Source organism: Indicator indicator, chromosome 14 (genome assembly GCF_027791375.1).
Source record: "Indicator indicator isolate 239-I01 chromosome 14, UM_Iind_1.1, whole genome shotgun sequence".
Taxonomy (NCBI): domain Eukaryota; kingdom Metazoa; phylum Chordata; class Aves; order Piciformes; family Indicatoridae; genus Indicator; species Indicator indicator.
Genome location: NC_072023.1, coordinates 13,297,973 through 13,321,764, shown reverse-complemented (window position 1 = coordinate 13,321,764; position 23,792 = coordinate 13,297,973). Strand labels below are relative to the sequence as shown.

Here is a 23,792-nt window from a genome sequence, read left to right as displayed (position 1 = left end):
AAAGCAGTTTATTACCCATTCAGACACAGAGGCACTTTTGCTTTTATATTTACAATGCTTGCAAAATACCATACCTTGATCAGTTTCATTTGATTACAACCCCCTCTTTGTAGTCAAGTCAAGAAATAACAGTACTGTATTCTTTGGAATATAGTATAATAGATATAAAATAGCCTTCATATAACCACTAGTTGTGGTGTTACTGTATGTTTTTTGTTAGTACCAAATTCTTCAAAATCCCAATTAAATATTACAGATATGGATATGAATTGTCCCTATGCTTTGAAGAATGTCAACATCCACAAATGTATACTACATCTAAATGACAAGTTACATAGTTCTGTATTTTCCCATAGGGCTAAAAAAGCAGCAATGACAAAAATTTGCAAAATGTTTTGGAATGCAAGGTCAAGGACCTGTTAAGCTGATCCCAAACAACTTTGCCTTCCAATATTTTATCTAGTTGGCAACATCCACTGCAATAAATGCAGTTACATTTCTTTAGGTAACTCTTTTTATAAAAAAGGATAACGTGGCCATGAACGAATAGCTGAAAAGTACGATCTGTTGAAATCTGCCTTTGTACAGATTTCCTGCAATTCTGCTTGCTTGCTTGTTTTGCATCATCACAGCTCCAGCAGTTTATGTACCATGAAGAGTGTGCTGTGGAGATTTGAACTGTAGATGCATGATTTTTTTGTCTTCTTCATATCAACACAGTTAAATGTCAAACAATAAAAGACCCTTAAGAGATATTTTAAATGCTTATCACATCTTGAGGTAGACCGATCTCCAAAATAAAGCTCTTCTACACTTTGATTTGTTCATGACCAGATTCCTTTTGGATCCTTCTCCTTGGAAAAATCTTTCGCTTAAGTGCAATTAACTGAGGAGAGAAAAAATGAGGTATTTAGTTCTTTGCTGTGCTGGATATGTACTGCTGGTAAGGCTTTCACCCTAGAAAATAAAAAAATCTGTACCATCCACGGTAATTAAGTCAATAGTGTCGTGTTTTTTTATTTTTTCTTTTCCACAGCACAGGAAGAAAGTTATTTATTCAAATTCATCTCTTAGGTGTGCACATTTCCAACTGGACTTCTCAATTACTACAATACAAGCAGAAATGTAACACCAGGCAACACTGAGTTTCTAAAAGATCAACACAACACTAGTAACTTAAACCAGTATTTATATACCTAGCTGTACTACTGAAGTTGAGTACTCCCAAACCCAATTTACTAAAGAAGTCCACATTTTCTACTCTATACAAAAGTCTGAAAATCAAAGGAAAGATTCATGCAAAAGTTACAGGTGGAAAAAAATAATAATCAAAAGCCAACCTTTCAAGAATTACACCCTCTTCATCAGACCACGGAAAGTGTTACTTAAGGACCCAACCTGCAAAGAATTACCCATATGATTTGTTCCATTGATTCCCTCTAAGTTTAGCAGGATTAATCATGTTTAAGAAAGCCATTTTATGCTTGCAGAAGAGGAGGGTTTTTTCCTTTGAGTCAGATTCAAAATCTTTTAAGTTCAATAAAAGTCCTTGCAATTACTTAGGAACGAGATTTCTGTAAGGCCTCTAAACACCTGAAGATTCTCTTCAGGATTAGGAAGTATTACTATTACTTAAATTTCCTTCCTGTCAACTTTGCACTTCTACCAGTATTTGTGTTAACAGACAAAGAATTTAAAAGCATCCAAATTTAGTACACTGAGTGGACTTGACAGACACAACGTGCTTGAAAATGAGAATATACCACTCTCCTTATATGACTTTCTTTTCAAGGAATCTCAACATGATGACTTAAAAATTGAAGAACCTAATTATTAGTCATTTAACATCTTTATTCCTTTATGAAAGGCAATTCCTAGCTACTCTTAAAAAACAAAATCCATCCTATACTTTCCTGAAGATACAGCAATCTATTAAGTGTTGCATATTTAATAAAATATTAGTTTTACCTGTTCAGCAAAAAATGAGATGACTGTAAATACAATAAGTATTACTAGAACACAATGAGTCCAGAATTTCAGCTTGTCTCTATATGCCCTCCTGTACAAAGAAAAAGAAAAAAAAAACAGCTTGATATATTATAAATGCAAATATATAAAGTTCCTTTGAACCAGGCAAAGAAAATTTTTTCCAGTAGACACTATAATTTCACACATTATGTAAAAATTACAGATGTATCTTTTCTGATGATTGTCCAGCTGATTATTGCAGAGAGATTAAAAAAAAAAATATATATATGAAAAAATTCACATAGTGAAAAACATAACAGTATATATATATTGCTCCTGTGCAACATGAATTCCAAACAGTGGGATTTTGGGGGGGGTTTAAAGCAAGCCATAAGTCTTGAATGACTATTTTTAATTTTGAAAAGCACCAGTTTTCTGTGGTTTAAAGCCAGTTAATGACTATGAGCACCAAAAAAACTCAAATCATGCAAACCTCAAATTTTACTTCATTCAAAGAGTTTCGTATTTTCTCACCTTCCTTCAAAACAATAAAGGAGAGGGGGAGAATGGTTTGTACCATTTTGTTCTAAAAGGGTGTGTTCTCACACAACAATAACTTGAAGAAAAACTGTGTAACATACCATTCTTGGAGTTCATGCATGTGAAGAAAACGATTCCGATATTCTCTTGGCAGTTCAAATTGGGAAGGTATTGGAAACATTGATTCATAGAAATCTCTAAGCACTGCTTTCACTGTCTGAGCATCCTTATGACTGTGATCAATATTGTCATTTAGGCAAACAAATTTTCTAGAAAACAAGAAGTTGCTGTTAGAATAGTCCTTTAATAATATAGCAAAGGTATCAGCAAATTGAGAATACAAACAGAATCATTTTAAACAAAATTGATTCAGTATCCTTTTAAACCCAAATTAATGTATTTGATACTGGCAGTTTCCTTGTTGCTGCATTGTTTAGAATTAAAATCAATTTAAATTGCACTAAAGCCACATTTCTCTCTCTCTTTATATAATGCTGCCATCTAATGGGCTCTACTGTGTATCAGTTCAGCACCCACCACTGGATACAGACAGCAAGTTAGAAGGCCAGGATTATGATTTGGGTAAGGGTTTTTTATAGGTTAGAACAAAGTCATCTCCACTGCAGAAGTTAAACATACTAAAGTCTTAATACTTTACTGTGTATGCTGCACTCTTCAGAGAAAGTCAACATAAAAACTATAGAGATTGTACAAGAGAAGTTAATGCTTGTACAACAAAGACACAACAATCCAAGCTACTGCAAATTACTGAAACTAAAGCAGCAGCTACTGTGCTAGACTGCTATGTACCCTTGGCCACTGATACCTGGTGCTTGAGAAGAAAAATTCTCTTTCCCACACATGGGCAAGGTTATGTGCTTTATTTATACTGTGAGATACAAGACCCTTACATTTTCCCCAGAGGGAGAAATCATATCCCGTGACATATGCCTTGTAATTGCTAACCTTTTTAAGTAAGTAGTTGTGGTCAGCTGCATTCTCTATAGTACGGTGTGCTCTTTTTGAAGAGCAAAGTTCAGACTTCCTGCATGAAGCTGGAAATAAGCAGGACACTAAAGAGCATGTGAATTGTCCTGCATAGGGCATTAACTTTGTTCCTCTCAGTCTGTACTGTTTCTAGTATATTTGGCTACCTTGCTCTAGACAATTATGTGCAGAGGATAAACAGTCATTTAGATTGCTACATATGACAAGAAAAAAATTATGCTTCTCCTTTTCAAAGATGAGTAGGCTATGTCTATGCTCTGAAGTAACACTACGCAAAACAGCTGGCTGTGGCAATTGTGTCTACACTGTAAGCATTTTGGGAGTTCAACCTGAATTATTCCTAACCTTGTTCCTTGGATTGGAAACTCAGTAGCCCTGGGAATGCAGTAGCTGCACTCCTACACCTATGTATCCCTGTTTAGCTTCACCTGAAAGCAGTGCCAGTTTACAAACAAAGGTTGCTAAGCATAGCAAAGCACAGGACGTGGGACCAATGAGGCTATTAATCTGTTTTAAATGTAAAGACTGTTTTAATCCATCCAAAATAAACAAAATCTGAAATTTCTTTGGATATTCTAGAATTAATGCCCAGATGATTACAGATCAGTTTTCCTTAAGGATGCAAACCAAACATTTTAGGCAGATCAGCAAGTGAACAATACTTTCAATTTGTTCTAAAAGAGATACTGAATAGCTGTATTTAAACACCGACAATTACTATTTAATACACAGTGAAAACACAGGAAGGAGAAGGAGACAGGTCTCCTTTGTTAACAGGGTATGACCACACTTTGCAGGAATAGTGTCCAAGCAATTAAGTCAACCTTACTTCACAAATCAGCCAACAATCTGGGACTACAATACACTATTGTACCTTAAGAGAAAAAAAGCCCAAACCAAGAACAACAAAAGGGCATTCATATATGTAGTCTCAAGCTGAGTCCGTAATACCATTTCAGTGCATCATATGAAAATTATGGAAGATTCAAGACAGAGGAGCTCACTTGCCTTATCCTACCTGCTGAATTCCTGAGACAAGACACTAGACACTCTTAGTAAAAAACACATCTTCATTTAAGGAGGCAATCACTCCACAGAATATATAGCTCCATTTTAAGCTGCTAGAGGTGCTCCATCCATTAGGCACACTCATATCACAGCCAACATAATGTCAAGTTCAAGTCTGACATCAGCAACAACCATTCAAAACAAGAAGCCAGTAATTGCAAGCATGAACTTGAACACTGAAGGTAAGAAACTCATGTTATATGAGTTTTCTTGGGCCTAACAACACTTGAAATTACACCTACAATTAAATAAAAGAATCACAGACAGTAGATATAAAGAAATGGAGAAAGAAGTAGTAGTGATTCTGTGTGATATGACAAGTCAGGGAACTGCTGACTGCAAACCAGAGAAATTGAGACTACATTCCAGCTCTGGATCATTTCTCAACAAATATTTAAAAAACCAAAACATAACCAAACACCAAAAACCACCAAACCCAAACAAACAAAAAGCTTCTTGCCATGTAGTAACAGAACATGAAAACATGATAGGCAAAACTGATTTTGTAAAACACATTTTAAAACATCAGTAGATTTCAAAGCAGATCAAAATGCTCCTCTTTTACAATAAAATCGCCTGCAGTGTAAACTGTATGCCCTCTAGAATGGCAAAAAATGAAAGCCTCAAAAATAGCAAAGGTAATCTCTAAGTTTTCAAAGGTTTCAGATGTGAACAGTTGAAGCAGAAAATGAAAACCACCTCAAAACTTCATATAAATAAAAGAGGATACCTGGGATTTTTTCGTATGTCATCTAGCTGACCAACCACATGAGAAACATTTGTGCGAATCATTTTGAAGGCAATTTCCTCTTCTCCCATGATTTCAAACCTTAGTCGTAAATAATTATATATTAATAACACAACCTAAAGTCAGGTTCAAGAAATACTAATCTTTTATTTCAAATCTGACTGACCAACCTTCATTAGCGTTTGCCATTTGCTTTCCATCAGTATATTTATAATTACACTTAAGACACAAAAAAGGTATTTCCAGCCCAGAAAAAAATCTTAAAAAAAAAAAAAAACCAGAAGATACAAAACTACAACCTTAAATGCACATAAAACCTCCCTCACCCACTTCATCAGCAACTTGAAAACAATTATATCAAATTCAGAATCATGTCATCTCTGAAGGATACCTTGAGTTTGAAAGAGCATTTGACCCCAGTTTACTAGAGGTGCCACCTGTATTTTTCAACTTTATGTTGATGTAAGAAAATCTCTTGCCTAGTCCTTGAAGTCTCACCTGAGATTCTGCTCCATTCATAAATCTCACACAATAAATAGCTACAATTATTTAATATGAAAGTTCAATGAAACAAAAGAGAAGCATATATCCTAATGATACAAATATATTACTATAAATCAGTTTAAGTACAGCAAATCCTTGCCCCCATCTCAACATTTTTCAGTCTCGTATGTTGTGTCAGATTTTCAGTTTTAGTATAAACTCTCCTGGAGAGAGAATTATTTACAGTATTATAAAGCTTATAGCACAACTTGAGGTACTATGAATGTATAATAACATCCAAAAACGACCCTAAGCAGCATCTGTAACCTTCTTTCATTCTACAGCTTTATTTGATTTTGTGGCCACTCCAGCAGGCTTCAGAGACTCCCCATCACCCTCCTCTGCCCAACACTACTGATGCAGCAATGGACAGGAGACAAGGCTGTAAGATCCACACCAGCTGGCATGTGATTGGTTTGCATATTTCACAGGAGAAAGATCTGAGAACCTGATCTCAGACAGACCTAAGCAAACAATTATTTAAACAAACCCATGGTCACCATAACTTTTTGTTCTGTCCTTCCAAAAGGAGATAGAAACCCTTTCTTGTCCTTCCCTTTCCCCTTCCTGCCCCCCCATCTGTCACTCTTCTTCCTTGCAGGAAAACCACAAGGTTGTTAGGGGCTAAAATGCTGTTTGTTTGTTTTTTTTTCTTTAAAGCTTCAGTAGAAGAAAAGATGGATCAGATTTATGGTTTCTAGATACCAGACAGACTCTTTCCTTTTGTTTTATGCTACTTTTAGTGCCCTCACTTAATACATAGACTGTCAATTTACCATTTAAAGAGACTCTCATCTACTGTTGTACAACACAAATTAGGGTCTAGGAAAAGATGCCACAAGTAGCAGAGAAATATTGAGTCCACTAAATTAAAAAAATTAAAAAATAATTACATAATTTTGTACAATGGAACACAGAAGTAAGTATAAATATGTTTCTTCAGTTACACTGTTAAAATAAACTGAGCTAAGGTCTGTTAACATCTTTGGTCATGTGTGTATCCTACATTTTCCTACTGCTTTACAAAACCTAGCATGGCTTCTCACAGAACTGTAGCAACATACCTGTATTTGTTTTTGTCCTTGTATGCCTTACGGATTCTGTCAGTCACAGGTTTGCAATTGGTCACTAGGTTTTTAGTTACTGGAGGCTGGAAGAAAACATTGCTTAGATTATAGGTTACTGAAAAGTACAGATTCTGTGACAAAGATGAACTTTGTAGAAAACTTGTATTACACGTAGAAAGGCCTGCACATGCTTTTCTCCCCTGGTATGAAAAGCAATAGCTTCTTCATAACTGCTGACAGTAAAAACAAAAAAACAAAACAAAACAAAAAAAACCAAAACCCTGATGTATAACACCATGATTTTCTATGCATACAAATATTCTATGAAACACACAATACTGCAAAAACACTGTAGTTCATTTGGCAGGTATCTCTGATGTTCCTCTGGTGGAGCCCACCAGTAAAACTCTGTGGATCAGCTGATGTGCATGAAGCTTTATTTCTAAGACAAGGTGCACTGAAACAATTCTGAGAAATAAAACTCCTGTTCCCAAGGGATTTCAGTGGTAGGAGACTCATTACAAGAAATTTAGCTGTTGCAGACAATATAGTAAAAATCATTTAGGTCTCTGTGCTAAACACAATTTTGTCACTATTTGAACGGATAACATTAGTACATTAAGCACTACTGCTCACATTAGTGCTATTTTACTAATTCTCTAAAAAAGATTGAAGTAATTTGACACTGTTCCAAATTATTGAGTCTTATTTTTAATTCCATCTTAAAACATACTGATGGCACCCATCTTTCACTACTACTCTTCAAAGTTTTTAGTTCACAGAATTTTGCAGATTGAATTGAGATTCATAAAGAGGCAAATGAAGTAAGGCTATACTGGATGTAATGGCTTCAAACTGCAGGATTCTCAAATCCATACCTCTACTTCTTCAGGCTGACAAAATGGCTTTATATAGAGCTTTGCTGGAATTCAAACTTTGGGGAAAATATTTTTAAAACCTTGTAATATAAGGTTTTAAAATGAATAAGAAATCAAGGATAAGAATACAAGGCAGGATGGATGTCCAGAGGGAATTAAAAAAAAAAAAGACAGAAACACCCTAGTCAGCATCCATAAACACTTTTTTACAGATACATCTTAGATTTCTGTGCTATGATTTGGAAGTGTAGAGCATCAATAATGCTCTTCTACTATGCAGAAGCCATCACTTGTATTCAAAATTATTTTTGCTGTTATATGGTATTGGTTTGAAGATACAAAACATCAAGGCGTCAATACTGCAAAGTATGTGCACAGATCTTTTTTTTTCAAGAGCATAGGTTGCTGCAGGAATTAAATTCTCAACATCTAAATATTCTATAGATCTAACGATTCTAGATTCCAAACCCCAGCAGGTTTTAATGAGAATTTAATCACTAAAACAGAAATTAAGAACTTGAATCCTTAAGGAACATCTAGTCCTAAGACCGCCGTTTTCACAGAACGCTTAAAGTTGGAAGACACCTCGAAAGCTCATTGGACTGCCCACAAAAGGGCAACCCGCACCAGCATGTGGTGATGCTCACAGTAAAAGGGCGTTTCCTGATATTCCTGATATTCATACTCTCAGTAAAAAAGAGAGAACCTCCTCTGTTTTCAGTTTGTGCCAGGTGCCCTGGATCCTGTCACTGGGCACAAGTCAGAAGAGACTGGCTCCATCTTCTTGGTACCCTCCCTTCAGATATTTATCTAGGCTGATGAGATGTCATCCTTGAGATTGCTCTTTTTTAGGCTAAACAGTCCCTGCTCTTGCGGCCTTTACTTGTAAGAGAAATGATCCAGCGTCTTAATCACCTTCATGGCCCTTCACCGAAGCCCATCCAGTGTGCCCATGTGTCCCTTGTACTGAGGAACCTGGACCTGGATACAGCACTCCAGGTATAGCCTCAAGAGTGCTGAGTAGAAGGGAAGGGTAACCTCCCTTTATCTGCTGGCAACATTGCTAGTCCAGGCCAAGTTTACCATTAGACTTCTCTCCAGCAAGGACACACTGCTGGCTCATGTGCCCTAGGTCATTCCTTGCCAAGCTGCTTACCAGCTGAGTAGGACCTAGCACAACACTGGTGCATGAGGATGTTCCTCCACACATGCAAGAAGTTGCACTTCTCCTTCCTGAACTTCATGAGGTTCCTGTCAGCCATCTTTGGAAGTTAAAAGCAATTAGTTTGAAATCTTTAAGCTAGAAAAAATTATTCTAAAGATGCACAACTGATAGTTTGACGTTTTAGTTTTGTTTTAAAATACGTGGGTTAAAATTCAGATAAAGACTTACCAGAAAGCTGTAGTCAGAGAGGTATTTAGCTGATTGTCTTTTTGGTTGACAACAGTGAATTTTCCTAACAAGAATGACTTTTTAAATTCCATATATAGTAACACTCTAAAAGCTCAGTTTTTCCTCTATTTTTGAAGGAAATTAATGGCTTTGTAAGTTAGGAAGTAGCTTGTAAAATTTTCATTTTACATTGCATGTACACACAGGTGGAATTTCTGTAAATACTTGTCTAGAAATCAAACCAGCTTTTCAAGAACAGTAAATACATGCTCAGAAAAAAACAAGCACCTTGTAAGACCAATGTTTCTTACCAGATTGGGATCATAATATGCTTCCTGAGTTGGTGGAATGACATGGATCTGAGTTACGTTGGCAGGAAGAGCTTTAGAGCAATTTATTAGCATTTGTTCCAGACCTGTTAAATCCTAAAAGAAAGGGAAGAAAAAAAACAAACAAAAAAGATAATCCTGTTTTCTCACAGACAGTTCTAAAATAACAAGATGCACAGACATAATTTAATGTTATGTAAATGATTTACCATGTTATTGTTGGGGGAAAAAAAAAAAAAGACTTAATGTTCAGCAGAGCCCATTTCAGTAAGTGCTAAACTCAGTGGAAATCCATGTATGTCTAAAGTAAAGAAAACGCTCAGTGCACAGTTGAATTGAGACCACATAAAGCAGGATTTAATGCCATTTTCATTTAAAATTAAAAACCACACCTGTCAGGACCACACAGAATTCCAAAACCAGCAGTGCCATATTAAATCCCAAATCAAGCAAACAGAAAAGTGAACTGGAAGGACAGGAAAAAAGAACTTTGATTACGGTACAGCTACAGGCTAGGAGCAAACTAAAGCAGAGAGCCATGCCAGTGACTTTGTGTGCTGTTCGAAGGACAGGTTATTTCTTTGGTTTGTGCCAACTGCTCTCTGTAACATACAAATAGTATAATTTGCTCTCAACCAAGTGTCTCTAAGAGCATGTGTCCTACAAAGACCATGTCTCTGATAAGAAGTGTGAGTCTTTGTATATGGCCATAGTATTTGCTAGCATGACTTCTGTGCTACCCTTTTTTGTAATTCTTTATTTAGATCACAAATTTCTCAGGGCAAGAACTGTCATTTACTACGAGCAAGAACAAAAGCAAGCACAGCAGGATCCCACTCTTCACAGCAGCTTTTAACAAACTCACACTAACTGCTTTCTTGAACTTGGACACCAGTGATCCATTTTTCCAATGCTGCTACAACTCAGTTTAATTGTTGACTCCACAGAAAAAATGGTAAAGTAGAACACAACGTTGTAGTCTTCAGGTAAAATTTAAAAATTGTCAAACGTTACAGATGCTGGGCACAAGTAAAAATACAGATCTGACTCATTTTTAACAGTTTTCGGCTTCAAGACTGAAATTGCTCTGAAAGTAAGGAAAGATTACCTGCAAACTTAAAGGTAGTTCATGGATTCTTGTAGCCAAGGTGCGAATCTCTCGGTCAGACAAAATGCCTGACTGGTCCGTGTCAACCTCATCAAAGATCTGAGAAACATTCAGTGGTTGGACTGCACTCATAAGATAGTAGAAATATGAAAAAGCAAACTGCATATCTTCTGAGTGCCGCACCTTGTGAAATGATGTCTTGTCAAACTCCTCAGGAAACCTATGCAAGAATGTAAACTTATTTAGTACTCTGGTTTCTTCAAGTAGAATGTTCTTTACCTAAAAACACCCAGAAGTTTTAAAAGGTCCTCAAAAGTCTCCTTTTTTACCCACAACCTCCATGATGCAATAAATTCCTTATTTCCTTTTTCAAAATACAATTTTATTGAGACATTATATTGGAAACAGGTATAGCAAAGTATCAACAGAAAAGTATCTATCATTTTACATTACTCCAAACAAAGACATACTCACATATCCTGTAGCTCTTGCATAACAGTGCGGTCAATCATGTGAGGCATGTGAGCAGGGACTTTTCGAGAGGTAAACCCAAATTTGCTGTTTAAAAGCTTGTTTACATATCGAAGGGAATCAGCAAATGTATCTTTCAGCTGCCTTCCAAAATGTTTACCATCAGTCAAGTATGACATTTGTTTGAGTAATGACTCTTCTTCCTAAACAGCAGGACAGTTATAAATCAAGATTACATTGCTGAAAAAGACTGATGACATTAAACACAGGGAGGGAAAAAAAGAAAAGAAAAAAAAAGAAAAAAAAAAAATCACATTTCAGCCAGGTGCCAAAATGGAAGAAGTTATTAATATTCTTCTTTGTATTCCTTAGTTTCCTTTTCAAAAAGTTAGCTCTTTCCTTAAAATGTTCGTATTTTGACAATAACTAGTCCATAAAAACCTTAATATTAGTGCTCTGACAGCTCACACAAAAAGTCCCTGTTAGCTATCAGATTTATTCATAATACTGCCTTTTCTTTTTTTTTTTTGCTGATTATTCATTGATAAACTGAAATCCTACGAATAAAAAGATTCCTCAGGCAAAATCCAATTTCAGATGAACAGAAAGATGTAGTCTTCTAAAAAAATAGCTCCTTTGCTATTTGGAGTAGTGCGAAGAAGTTATCAACTATAGCACATCATCTCTTCTAGAGATTTTCAAAACTGCCAAAATGCTTTGACTGGAAGCAGAAGAAGATTCCTACATGTTTTCTTGATGTGGTCTAGATATTCAGCTTTGTTGGCAGACTTTCAATGTAACTTTTGGAAACCAAGTATTTACCACTATACACAGTTTTTACTTTTTTTTTTTTTAATAAACTAGATCTATTACTTGCACAAATGCAATCAACACAAAGTTTAAGCTTTCTGTTGTACCACTATGTAAGTCTGAATAATAGCACTGTGCTAACACACAATGAATAAACAGTAAATATGACAATAAGAAAGAAAAAAGCAGTGGAAAGGGAACAGAAATGGCTAAGAGAGACCCAGATCGTAAGTAAATTAGATTTTATGAGAAAAGTCAAAAGGAGCTTTCAAAAAAATCTCAGTACTTGCCTCAAAAGCAAGGCACATGCCAAGTTTATGGATCGTGTTAACAATATTGCACTAAATGCAGAAAGATGTAATTATTCCAGTACACAATTATGTACTAAGATACTCACATCAAGAAGGTCCTGGAAATACTTCTTTCTCTCCCACGGCAAAAAGCCTTGGTAGCTTCCAGCATAAAACTGTAATTTTCTTCCCACTAATCCCTCCCTTGCATTAGTATCCACTCGCACATGGCCTTTTCCTCCTTCCACTCCCTGTGCATCTTCTCCAGCATCTAAATTCCGAGTTTGCTTGGATTTCTGGGTTTCCCTTAATATAAGTGCATTCAATATTTTATTTGTGTTCACTGTCACAACAGTCCCCTTTGTTCCTGTAAGGCTTGAAGGAACTTCTTCATTTGCTTTCATTGATTTTATCTTGCCATTGTTCATATCCCTATAAGGATTCTGCCAGCTGGTATAGTTCTTCTGAGCTTCTGAATGATTATGCATGCTCTTCCTTTCCAGGCCTCCAATACTTCTTGCTGTAGTTAAGAACTGGAAAGGTCTCAAGAGAGTAGCCTTGGATAGGTTAAATCCTTTCTGAGTGATATCACCATTTAATAGTTTTAAGTCCAGGCTCCGCAGTGCTAGCTGAACATCTTCAGGAAGGAGAGACACATTTACTGATGGTATTGTCACCTCTTCATGTAGATACTCTTTCGTGCCATTTCGACGTCTCCTGACTTTTGGAAAACGTTTTTCTTCAGGAATATCTTCAAATATCAGTTCAGCTTCTGGTACTGAAGTTACAGTTTTAACATCAGAGTTGGATTTTTGCATGGAAGTTGCATTCAGTTTTGGTTCCTCTCTAGTATCAACTTCAACAGCTAACTGCATTTTGAATTCTTCATCATTTTTGTTCAGAAAGGTAAGGTTGAAATAGATCACAGTTGCATTCATGCCACTATGCATTATGAGGTGAATAGTCTTCCATTTGTTAGCAATTGAAGCATGTCGGATAATTGGATTATCACTATAGGAACCCTCAGTTCCTTTCTTGGCTATTTCACTGAAGCTGAAGTAGGGCAGACATTCACCTTTGGGAATAACATAGTAGGTCTGATTAAGTTGAAGCGTCACCTTGTACATCTCCTCGAAATGATCTAGGCAGTTAAAAAAGAGGAAACAAAACAAATTTCTATCAATTTGCATTGTGACAATTACCTTTCAGTCTTTTTTAAAAGTTGTAAGCCCAGCTACATTCACTGTATTACCAAGGAGACAGTTTTGTGAAAGAGTATTAACTGTAGCTTTGTTTCTTGCTCAACTATCTTTAATAATGAATGAGCAGGACATACTCAGATATATAAAGCTGCCAGTCATTCCAGTGGCAATTCCAAAAGTCAGTATAATATATAACTTTCAGTCTCTAACTGCAGAATAACTTGTTATCACATCACTTAAAATTATGTATCAGTCATAACTAACATGTCCACACTACATTTTTTGCCAATTTTTATTAGACTAATGTTACACTAGTTGGATTTCTCTGCTACACTATCTTGATTTCAGACTTCTAAACACAGATCGGTTGAATCCAACTTCTCCCTCCTACAGCAGAAAAGAGAGAGTATCTGTCAACTATCACATAAATAAAACCTCACTGTCAGAGACAGAACTGTCAAGGTTGAGACGCAGGGGATCTTCTGCTCTTCCCAAGAGGCTGAATTCTTCAATTTCTGTTCCCTTGCCTATACCAGATAGCACTCTCAATCACTTCACTCCTGCTAGTTTTTCATATTAAAAACTTTCAACAACCTCACAGATGACTGAAAGTAGCCTTTGGCAAGACCAGAGCCAGGCTTGAACTTGTGCGGGTAATCATCAAGTCAGCTGTCCTTATTCAGGCAGACTGTCTGCATAGCTGAAATATAGTTTCTCCATTTAAAATGTAAGCCTCTTGGGGCAAGGACTTCAGTGCTTGCTGCTCATAAGGTATCAAAGCATCCCACCCATGCTTGGTCAATAGTTTTATTTAATAAAGGAATACACAATACCGATTCGGGTTTCAATTAGTGAATGTAAGAAGCATCTGACATCGCTTCAGCTGCAAGCAGCATTTCTCCATGACTCTGTACATCTTAGTCCAGTGTGAGGATAATGATGAACCCAAAAGGTCAGGTAATTCAAAAAAATCCTTACAGAAAGTTTATAAACAATGTATTTTACATACCCTGGCCACAGTCACCAGCATCAAATCCGCATGAGAGAACATTGCAGGCCTGATCACAGAATTTGTCTGCTAGCCAGGAATTAGCACAGCCTTGGTTACAGTAAGAAACACCACTTATTCCTGCACCAAACTGCCATGGTGGACCATTCCCGATACCTCCAACTGCACCTCCACCAGCAACATAGCGACTACCCCCACTGTTACCTACAGGGAGAGAAAACAAAACCAAAAAATCCCAGTCATTTGAAATCCTTGTTTCTGATGAAAAGTGCATGGCAAACCACAGTGTTAATGCTAGGCTGAAGAGTCAGTCTTATTTATCATCTGTGAAATTAAAATGGGATAAATGCCAATTAGGCCCCTGTGAGTTAGTGTAAAATACATACTCCCCACACAACCTCAATGCAGAAGTTCAGGAACTAACTTAAAATTGCTACGAACCCCCCAGTATATTCTGTCTTAATTACAAAAACGCAAGCAGAAAACTTATTTACTTCTTATCATGCTTGCAGTCTTGACTTCTCAGACTCCTAGAGTGGTGTAACTCCCTAAATTCAGTTCATTTTCCTACGTTGCAGTCGTAAAAATTCCACCTAGAAACTAATGGTGCAGCTTCACATGCTAGTTATTTGGATTCCAAGTACAATAATATATACTTATATACTTATATATATATACATATATACTTATATGTATATCATACAATATTATGTAATAATAATTTCACAAACCTTCCTTACTGCTAGTCAAATTTGTTACCTAAAAAAAAGATTTTCCTAAGTGCTACTATTTGCTGTCATTTTCTGTGGAAATTTGTAGTTTGCAAGAAATAAAAGTTTTTAATTTTCTTTTTCCTTTTTTTAATTAATAAAGAAGCAAATTTTGTAGTTATAGAAGGACAAAATACAGAATTATTCTTGTGAGGAAAAACAAACAGTTCACTTTTTCTAAATTGCTGTCTTACCAATGCAATCACCTCCATCCCAATCACATGCTGAGTTATTACAGGCTTTATCACAGTAACCATCTTTAATCCATGAGCCAGGACATCCCTCAGCACAGTTTGGCACAGGCCAAGTCAAGTAAACCTGGAACGATGTTACAGTCTGAGACAAGGGCTAGCAAACAGAAGTCATCTGAGCTTGTTTCTTGGAACAGAGACTTAAAATGCCACCTTAAATATTCACACAGCTCTACAAAGAGCATTTAAACCCATCACAAGTTACTGCTTTCAAACAGAATGAAGAATTCCCAAGGCCATGCAGCATCAGCAATGTCCAGAAATAGATAGTGGGACTTCCCAAATCTACTTCTGCAAATTGCATTCCGATGGCAATATTCTAACTTTTAGCAGGTAACAGAAAAGTAAACTCTAAAATAGCTCTATAGTTTACTTGTTCTCCTGATTCAAAATGTTTCTTCATTACTAAGCAGTCATGGCGAACGTAATCCCTGAAGCATCTGATCCTCTATGACTTAAATAATTCTAAGGATTGCTAAAATAAAAGTGTGTGGGTGTGGGTATTTTCAACTGAAGAGGCATTGAGAACAACACACATTTTCCTCTACACCTTAAGATTTCAGCAGCACGTTTCATACTGAAACACTTGCTGACCAGTTTTATCACTAACAACATCACACCTAAGGTGACTTCATCATCATAACTGAAGAACAATAGAAACACACTTACAATACGATCTTGCAATTAAATGCCCACATCCCTAAAGATTTTAAACAACTAAAAGCCTCCTAAGAGTCCTGAATACTGGAATCATAATTTTAGGGCATCTTAAACTAACATTGTACAACCCTTCTCTGTGGGTGCACAAGCATGAACAGCTCTCTGCATGTTATGTTCAATTCAGTGGTCTCTCATGTTTTCTGTACTTACTGCTTTAAGACAAATAAGTATACATAGCATATTTTTATGTCACTCCTGTAGATCAAGCTCATGGATGAAAACTGCTGCCAAGCAGAATTTTTATGCATGGCTACTGCTAATGTTTCCTCAGCCTGCTTTCCTGGCTTAACCCCAGTTGTTTAATATGCCAAACACGCAACAATATATCTTGTAGTAAATCATTATATACACACTTATATGTAGATTGGGCAAAGGTATTATGGATGTCTGGAGCAGAGATAATTAATGGTATATTTAAGTATTAGATCAGTTTGAATGTCATCTGACCTCAGTGTTCCCATGAAAGAATTGCCTCTATTTTTTAAGTATTTTCCACAAAACAAAATGATTTTACAAAAGGGGGAAAGACTGACAGCTGTCAGACATCACATCGCTCTTACCAGTGCTCCAGCAGAAAGTGGAAGAATTAGAGAATGATACTGAAAATAAAGCATGAAGCCAGACAGAGTGAATATAAAAAAGAGCAGTGCTGCAACCCAAACATCATCATAGCACAGAGACCAAAAAAAGACAGCACCCTCTCCACCCTGGACCTTTGCTCACAATTGTCTAGTTATGAATAATGAAACTTCAGAAGTAAAAAAGGAGATAAGAAGTGGAGGGAAATCACCTTGTATTTGATCTCCTTTTCAAAGTAGTATTTCTTTGTTTTTTATTATATTAGCATGAGAAGTTTTATATCCACTTCTGGTAGAAAACTCTTTCGTAATGGCTTACCTTTTGACCTTTAGAGTGACTGTAAAAATCGTCAGGCCAAACATCCTTCCCAAACATAACATCATCATTGAGATAGATAAACTTCTGAGAGAGACCACTGATACGATGAATGTGACTTTCAATAGCTGGTGAACTGAAGGTAGGTAAGTGACTCACATTCTGAAATATTTCCTAAAACAAAAAAGCCCCCCAAACCAGTTTCAGAAGGTAAAAATAAAGACAAGACCCCAAACCATAAAAATGTCAGATATATTCAATACTTATCTACTGAACAAAAAAGTGTTATCAAGAACAAGGAGAGATATGAAAGGCAAAAAAAGTGAAAACATTTCAGCAAAAAAATAAAAGCTTTGCTATCTCATTTCCCACACACAAAACCACTTTCAACTCTGCTGCTTAACTAAAACAAAAATGCACCTGGTTCAACGCAAAGACACAAACTCCTCTTCTGCAAGGTACTGTATCAGGCCCAGTGTACATGTATTTATACTTCTCATGCAGTACTGGCTGCACAAAATTTCAAAAGTGAACCAGCATTCAGAAAGTCAGGATTCTTCTGCCTCATTCAAGCAATTTCACAAATACACAGCAAAAGAGGCTGAATCTTGATTCCACTTGAGTTGCTCACGGTTCCTATGGCATGTCTAAATACCAAAAATCGTTCCCAAATGGGCAGTTAAGAAGCTACTAGGCTCTTTGTTTTACTTATTCAGAAACTTTAAAGGATTCTCCTCTCTTTTCAAATAAGATTTTTGCAGCCATCTTCTTAGTTCCAGTAATTGTAATCCATTCTATCTCAACAAAAGTTTCTTCGGTTATTACTGATTCTGAAAGTGTATTTATATTTTCTTCTACCCAAATTTTTTTTCATACGTAGACTTCAAAAGGACATTAGATGTACATATGTTAGCTGAAGCCTCAATATTTGGAGAGGTGGACTAAATGAAGGAGATAAATCTATCTATGTATTTCAGCTAGCTGCTTAGCCAAAATACAAAAGACATAGTAGGGTTTAATAAAATGGGGAAGAAGAGGTCACATCCACCTTCCAAATAAATGCAGCCTTTAGCAGAAGGAGGATAACTCCATTTCAAAACAGACACAGAATCTTTTACCAGTGGCATTTTAACGTTGGCCTTTTTTTTTTGATTGACATTTTGGGTAGTATTTTTTTTTGTTTGGCTTTTGTTTGTCTGGGTTTTACCTGATGTGTCACTATGGTTATCCGAGGATTATCCAGGTTAAGCCAAGAAGGGATCTGCCCATTAGTGACGATGAAAATATGTCGCACCCAAGGGGCATGTCTCTCTATTGATCGCAACGAGTATCTCAGCTCTTCATTATCTTCAAAACGGCTGGCAGAAACATCTTCGTCCTGTTTAGACTATAAAAAAAGACAAAAACTTTTCTTTGATTTTAAATCCAACATTCAAGTTCTGATCCAGCTAAGCGTGCTTTGGTCAGATTTAAACATTCAAAGATAAAAATACATTGATCAAGTACCATTATTCTTTTAATGGATCATATTCTTCTGCATTATCAAGGTGAAGAACACAATCTTCGATCATCAGTGGCTGATTGTCTGGTGTCATTATGTTGCCTGCTGGCCACACTGCAAAGTGAGTGCCTTGTGTGATCCCAGCTCCTGAAGAAAGAATCCTCCTCAAAAGGCCCCCCTTGTCCTCCTGTTTTCCTGTATTATTAGTTTCAGTTATTTCTTGATCTTGACCAAAAGTCAAGTTGCATTTCAAATCAGTTACATCACCTTTCAGAAATCCAGTTTAAAGAGGCTGGGGCCTTCCAAGTACACTGCATCATAAGCCACATATAAATGTTCCCTAATACAGATACACTGGAAGTATCCTGAGGTAGCAGCTCCTCAATTATACCCTGCTCTCTTATTTTCAAGAATTTAAGGAAGAGAAAATTAACAAAACTTAGCATAACGTTCACTATCAACTACCTGCATGCTTCTCATGTGCTTTCGTTAAAAAAAAGTTTTAATTAGAAACTCATCAGGTAAGTAATAAAATTCGGTTCTATGACACTAATGCACGTTCCTTTTCCAATTTTTGAGGACTTAATGACCTCTTCTAAAAACAATTAAAGATGCCTAAAAGGAACATTTCTAAAAGTACGCCAAACTGGGGAAAAAAAAAAAATCAAGAAAAATATGAACATTCAACAATTACCATTTTGCATTTTGACTGCAGATTCTATATACTGTAAATAAAGGTTCTTTTTTAATATGTACAGTAACACAGCCTACACGTTCTTAAAACCAAAATAACTGAACATGTTTCAGCAACACTAGCATTCATTGGCTAGGCATCCATTTGCAAAACAATGCAAAATGTCAACATAGGGAAGTATAAAATTTGAGTTCAGGGTTGGTATTAACAAAGAAAAGTTTCCCCAAAAGCAAGGCTCAGAGGACACAAAGGAAGACTGCAAGCTTTACTGGAGTGGGCACATTTACTTTACTCATGCCACTTGGCATTTAGTATATTATAGTCCATCAGGAAGAAAAAATCCAAGATTTTAGAAGATCTTATGTTGAAACAGACACTGTTACTTTGTTTTCTGTTGCTAAATGGAACATCCTTGCTTCTATCACAAGTATTCAAACTAAAACTTTCCTTACAGACATCTGCATTTCAGGTCTTCAAAATTTTTGTGAGAGAAATTAATTAGCATTTGCTCAGTCCTTAAGAAATGTATCAGGAAGGAGATAATGCTGTTTTTTAATAAAGCTCTCTGTCTTTCCCACACAAGAAGCCTGCTTATCTGCCAGACAGCATCAGTTAAGCCTTTCAAGACTTGACTGCACACAACTTTATCAGAATATACAAAAAGGACAAAATTTTTAACTCTGAGAAAAAGAAAATTTCCATTAAACATCACATTGTTTGGTGGTTCCTCCTCAATTTCAGAATTTGACAATGTTCTTGTTATGTTTTCTTAAAACACAATAAATACTGGATTTTTTTAATACTTCCAAGCTTCTGGAAGAAACTGCATGTTCCCTGTCATTGACTAATTAGCCTCTATTAGGCAGTTTTTAAATGCTGCAATCTTTACATTCGGTAACAGAATTTACCTACCTGACTGACAGAGCTGAGGTCCCATAGTAAATAAGCAGGATTAAGCATCAGTTCTTTTCCATCTACAGTCATGTTCTTCTTTGCTTGCTTGCTCAGTTCCTGGAAGCCCTTAGGGTTATTCAGTTGCAGGAGAGCAACACTGGCTTCTGAATAGAGCTGCAACTATACAAGCAAAGAAAATAATTTCTGGCATGCACCCACAGCAGCACTCTTCCTTTCCCAATTCCATCTTTTGTCATGTTTTTCTTACTAGAATTACTAGTAAGAACAACTGGTAAACACTGTTTTTAAATTTTGTAAGAGCACAAAACCCAGTAGTAAAACAGGAAATGAAAAACATTTCGAGACACAGAACATTTACAGATTCTTAATTTTCCCTTTCCAAAGAAAATTTCTCTATACACCATTATTCAGCATTAGTAAAGGCACCTATGTTATAATATTTTGGGAGTCAGTGAACAGTAAGTCCCCATCCATTCTGCCACAGTCCCAATAACAAATTCTGAATTTTATTACATCTTGACTATATGACTAAAAGAATTATACTTTTCCACCTTAATCAAGCAACGCTCTTCTTAGAAAAGTAAGGCCACCAATTCATTGCTACTGTCAGAAGCATGAAATTTTCAGAATGGTTTACAGATCAACCTACAGCTCAGAAATCTGAGATACAAAGGGCTCCAGAACTAATCCATGTTGGTCTCCAAGTCCTTAATGATAGTTGCCAATATGCTGTTAAGGTCATTTCTTAGTTGGGGACTGTTTGATCTGTTTGCTGTTTTATCTCTTGCCACTAGTAAGTCTGTGCATCAGATTTCATAATGCACAAGCTAAGAAGGGGCTTGCACTACATGCTCTAACAGCTAATATAGTTTACAAATTGCAGGGCATCAAAATAATTCACTAGAAATAGCATAACCCAAAAAAATGCTCTGTTCACTGTACACAGTAGCATGAGCAGACACAAACTAAAGGCAGAGCTGTGCTTTGATTCTCAAAGTGCATGCTTTCTACAGTCAGATTGACCATAAATGCAGTTAATGGTTAAGAATATTTATCAGACACTACACTTAATTTTTGTTCCTTCATGCAATATGAGACAAATATCATGGCTATCGGGTTTTCAGTTGCGTAAGATCATGCAATTCATAAGAAAATTTGAATGCTGTTGTGTTCAAAGGCAACAAAGCTTTATTTTGTAACATCCTTATTTTTTTCCCTTTATTTTTCATTAAATCTGACCCTTTCTGCTCATTTCAAAACACCACTTGCCCCATAGTTAGCACCCCTTCCTTTTAGCAAGACCAGCTGTCCCACTTGTGACATTTTAAAGCTGTTGATGCTTTGACTCATATGCTATTTGAGATCTTTCAGTCTGACTTAGGAGGCTTGCCATTAGAAAAATGTGATAAATTTCAGCCCTTCCAGGGAATCATCCGAACCTATGCGTGGAAAGGACGGCTTTAGTAGCTAAATGGCTGAGGTATAGTTACGGACTGCAGCTAGCAACCTCCAAAAATATCAGTATCAAAATGCTACAGATTGCAAAGCTGCCATCAGAGGGTATGTGCTTTATTTAGCAATACAACAGTGTCACACAGCCCCTTAGAATCTCTCTTTTTAAATATACATATAACACACTGTGATGGTTTTAAGGCTACACACACCAAAAATATTACCATTCTAGGGCTCCAAAAGCATTTAAGAACATTCACGTTCTTTGTTTCCACTGAAGTCAGTAACATAGATTAACATAGTCAGTAACATAGTACCACAGAGTAACTAGATTTATTACAAACGTTTCCCTACACTAACACACCATATATGTTCCAGGTTTTTAAATATGTAAGTCCAAGCACAAACAAGTAGTGGAAAAACACGCTTCACTGCTCAGCATAAGCATTAAGATAAGATAACTGAACAGATTATTTTAAGCGTGTTCATAATCATGTTAGATTTCAGTGAAATTACCTGGTGACATAACTAACTAGATTCTAATAAATTGTGAGTACAATTCTTTCAGTCACATGCATTTTGTTGCTGGTATGTTCAAAATGGAATTCTGCCTGGCACATTTGCTGGTGTCTCATAGGTATTACCATCCTACGCATGCAACTACCCATTCCCTTGAAATATCTTCTGGAGATCACCTTCATCCTGACAAAACAGGCCAGCAGATACAAAAGTATTGTGGAAGTAGAGCAGAAAACCAAAGGTGGTAGATGCACAGAATCAGTGTGATCAGGTGAGCCTCAGCCTTCTAACACAAGAAGGCTGAAAAGATATCATGTGGGCACACACCCAGACCACTATCTGTGCACATTTATGTTATGCACTTGAAAAATGAGACAAAGAAACTGCATTCTCCCCACCAGCTAACTTTAAATGCAGGTTGTCCTTTGGACTCAACATGTTTGGCAATGCTTAGACATACTAGACTACAAAGGCAGGCTGGATGGGCTAAGCCACTCCAAGCAAAAAGAAACTTTCATTTCCACGTTCTCAAGGTAAGAGGCTGAAAGCGTAAATGTTTTTTCTGAGGTGGAAGTTGGATTCTTAACCAATCTTTATATTACATTAGCAGCCAAAGCTGATTGTTAAGGAAAGTATGCTCTTTATTTCATTCTGGCATGGCTCTTAGGAAAACTCATATGCCCACATAGCAAGGAAAAGGGGAGGCATGCATCATATTAAAGAGTTACAAAAAGCTTTACAAATATGACATACTATTGTCTTTACAAATTTAACAAATTCCCTTTGTAAGGTACCATAGTAGGAGGGTCATCTCAGAGTCAAAAACAATGCAATGGCTTGTTTCTTTTTTTCCTGCAAAGCTTACTTGTTACATCTGTGCTAACATTCAGCACCAACTCCTGAAGCCATCTCTGTGCTCCATCAACACTGACAAGAGCATCACTGAGAATCCCAGACCCTCCCACCCTGAAGACTGTGAGGACAATAAACACTCAGCATCACTGGGCCTACAGGTTCCTATGTGGATTTTCTTCCATTAGGAAGATGAGGTCATTAAATAACGCATTACAGCCCTTAGTTTACAACATAACTTGTCCATATATGTGTATCTATGTGGCTCATACATATTAAAGAGGGAAAAATATTTTGTAAAGAAAGGAGCTCTATAAGCCCTCAGTTTCCCCTGAAGCAATCAGGATATTAAATCTTGTGGGAAAGTCACCAGTCTCCAAAAATTTTCACTACTGTATACTATTTCAGTGAAAAACAGTCAGTATGATAGCCTCAAAAAACAAAGTCAAACAAATCAAATCCCCTTGCCCTTTCAGTCCTTCACTTGTCTTTACATCACTACCTACCTTCTAAATCAAAATCATGTCCTTTTAGAATGACTAGTTTTCTTCAGAAATACAGGTAAGAAGGGAAAAGTGAAAAAAAAAATCTAAAATATCAGTTGTTCATGCATAGGTGCAATGTAACATTTTTGTAGCCCTAAAAAAAACCCAAAAAACCACAAACATGGGGCATAGCACCACACAGCTGCACAAGCAGAGCAACACCTCCATCTAGTGGCTTACTAATGCATAATTAAGAAAGCCTGTAAAAATCAAATGTCATTTTCAGCCACACCAACCATAACACATA

General features: G+C 36.5%; 1 protein-coding gene across 1 annotated transcript in view; it reads right to left on the bottom strand.

The window, feature by feature from the left end:
* Positions 1-797: 797 nt before the first annotated feature.
* The window catches only part of GNPTAB (N-acetylglucosamine-1-phosphate transferase subunits alpha and beta), a 40,275-nt gene continuing 17,280 nt past the window's right edge, over positions 798-23,792 (bottom strand). Inside the window, exons 8-21 of the mRNA XM_054386697.1 lie at positions 20,175-20,336; positions 18,275-18,454; positions 17,071-17,241; positions 15,397-15,520; positions 14,433-14,636; positions 12,329-13,362; positions 11,125-11,324; positions 10,651-10,870; positions 9,525-9,638; positions 6,940-7,025; positions 5,315-5,413; positions 2,610-2,777; positions 1,969-2,059; positions 798-886 (exon numbers count right to left, since the gene is read on the bottom strand). Coding sequence (XP_054242672.1) covers positions 809-886; positions 1,969-2,059; positions 2,610-2,777; positions 5,315-5,413; positions 6,940-7,025; positions 9,525-9,638; positions 10,651-10,870; positions 11,125-11,324; positions 12,329-13,362; positions 14,433-14,636; positions 15,397-15,520; positions 17,071-17,241; positions 18,275-18,454; positions 20,175-20,336 — 2,931 coding nt within the window. The 3' untranslated portion in view covers positions 798-808. The remainder of the gene's footprint in view (positions 887-1,968; positions 2,060-2,609; positions 2,778-5,314; positions 5,414-6,939; positions 7,026-9,524; positions 9,639-10,650; positions 10,871-11,124; positions 11,325-12,328; positions 13,363-14,432; positions 14,637-15,396; positions 15,521-17,070; positions 17,242-18,274; positions 18,455-20,174; positions 20,337-23,792) is intronic.